The sequence below is a fragment of the Oratosquilla oratoria genome, chromosome 9, assembly GCF_046742065.1.
Source record: "Oratosquilla oratoria isolate Oo_2021 chromosome 9, ASM4674206v1, whole genome shotgun sequence".
In the NCBI taxonomy this organism is placed as follows: Eukaryota; Metazoa; Arthropoda; class Malacostraca; order Stomatopoda; family Squillidae; genus Oratosquilla; species Oratosquilla oratoria.
The window spans coordinates 59,477,824-59,479,641 of NC_134785.1; the positions used below are offsets into that span (position 1 = coordinate 59,477,824).

A 1,818-nucleotide genomic window follows, 5' to 3' on the forward strand; every position below is an offset into this window, starting at 1 on the left:
GAGGGAGGAACAGGCTGGTCCATCATGGTTGGGGCGTCTGGGGTGGTCCACGTCAGCTGGCAGCGGCGGCTGGGACGGCATGGGTGGTTCACATCGACTGCGGCAGCGGCGGCAGGAGTGCTCCACGTCGGCAGCGGCGACGGTTGGGGCTACGTCGGCAGCGGCGACGGATGGGGCTGCGGCGGCAGCGGCGACGGATGGGGCTGCGGCGGCAGGGGTGGTCCACGTCGGCAGCGGTGACGGATGGGGCTGCGGCGGCAGCGGTGACGGATGGGGCTGCGGCGGCAGCGATGGTCCACGTCGGCAGGCGGCTGCGGCTGGGGTGGTCCACGTCGGCAGCGGCGACGGCTGGGGTTGATGCGGCAGGGGTGGTCCACGTCGACTGCGGTAGGGAAGGTTCACGACGACTGTAGCTGGGGCGGTCCACGTCGGCTGCGGCTGGGGCGGCGGCATCATGGGTGGTCCACGTCAGCAGGCCGCGACGGAGAGGTCCACGTCGGCAGACGGCGGCAGGAGTGGTCCACGTCGGCAGCGGCTGTCCATGATGGCTGGGGCGGTGCTAAGAGTCCACTCCGGCAGAGGCGGCAGGGGGAGGCTGGCGGCGCTGGGAGTCCACTTCGGCAGAGGTTGGCGGCACTGGGAGTCCACTTCGGCAGAGGCTGGCGGCGCTGGGAGTCTACTCCTGTAGGAGTTGTTGTCTAGCATTCCGGGAAGTCACCAATTGATATGATCAGATATCACATCATGGTAAACTGTAATCGTCCTAAGAGAAGGAAGAATTGAATCAAGTTTCATGCCGAGTTAGCAGGTCTTGGACAATAAGATGCACGCGTTGTCTTGCTGGGATGGCAGGTGTAATGCGAATTGGCGCCCCCAGGTCGAGGTACTGTGTATATAATGGCACGATGGTGTTACCTATGGTGAAATCTGGTAGAGTGCTTGATGGGCGAAAAGATAAATTTCTGCTCTTTTCTGGCGAAATAACAATCTCACATGAGGAGGAGGACAAGAGGAATAAGTGAAGAAAATGTTGCATTTCTTGCGGAGATCTTGAATGAATGTATATGTCGTCTGCATAGTAAGTGTTGTTCTGTCGGTGTCTGAAAGCAGAGAGAAGGCGATGCATAAGGATATTGAACAAAAAATGACTGAGTACACCTCCTTGTGGAGTACCGAGTTCAAACTCCCTGTCATTGCTGTATGCTCCCTTAAACAATACACGCGAGTTTCTGCTCCGCAGGTATCCTCTTATCCTCCTCAGTAAATTTCCTTTGATGCCAAAGTCAACAAGTTGGTTGAGGATAATGTCCCTGTTGGCGATGTTGAATGCGCTCTCCAAATCAATGAAAGCCACTACACTGGTGGGACAGAGGCGAGTGTAGAGTTCCATGAGGCAGTGGTGCGTTCCTCGTTGGGGCAGGAAGCCATACAGTCTAGGAGAGAGCTTGTCTCTTATTTGGAACATCAGGCGTGATAGGAGAATGCGTTCCATTACCTTGCAAATGCAAAAGGTGAGAGATACAGGTCGGAATTAGTCAGTGCCAAGTTTAGGAATCGGTACTATTGTGCTGTGCGTCCAGGCCCGTGGTTATTCCAGGCAGTTGTACAGTTGGAGGAGAGGGTTTCCAGGTATGTCCAGGAGTACTCGGAGGACGGCATAGGTGATGCCATCATCGTCAGGAGCTGTCGCCTAACCTTAGCGAGGGCTCGTCGCGGTTCTTGTTCGGTTATAGTCTCCTCGTCCTCTTCATGAGTATTCAATAAGGCAGAAGCTATAGGAAAGAACCCAAACGCAGAGTATGGGGTCCAATGTATTTA

General features: G+C 55.9%; 1 protein-coding gene across 1 annotated transcript; it reads right to left on the bottom strand.

Moving 5' to 3' along the window:
- Positions 1–784: 784 nt before the first annotated feature.
- Positions 785–1,465, bottom strand: LOC143028082 (uncharacterized). Its single transcript, XM_076189722.1, has one exon. The coding sequence runs from the start codon at positions 1,463–1,465 to the stop codon at positions 785–787; it is 681 nt and encodes a 226-aa protein (XP_076045837.1).
- Between the last annotated feature and the right edge of the window lie 353 nt (positions 1,466–1,818).

Bases quoted from the DNA above. Each gene is read 5' to 3' on its own strand.
- LOC143028082 (XM_076189722.1), bottom strand. From the start codon at position 1,465: ATGTTCCAAATAAGAGACAAGCTCTCTCCTAGACTGTATGGCTTCCTG.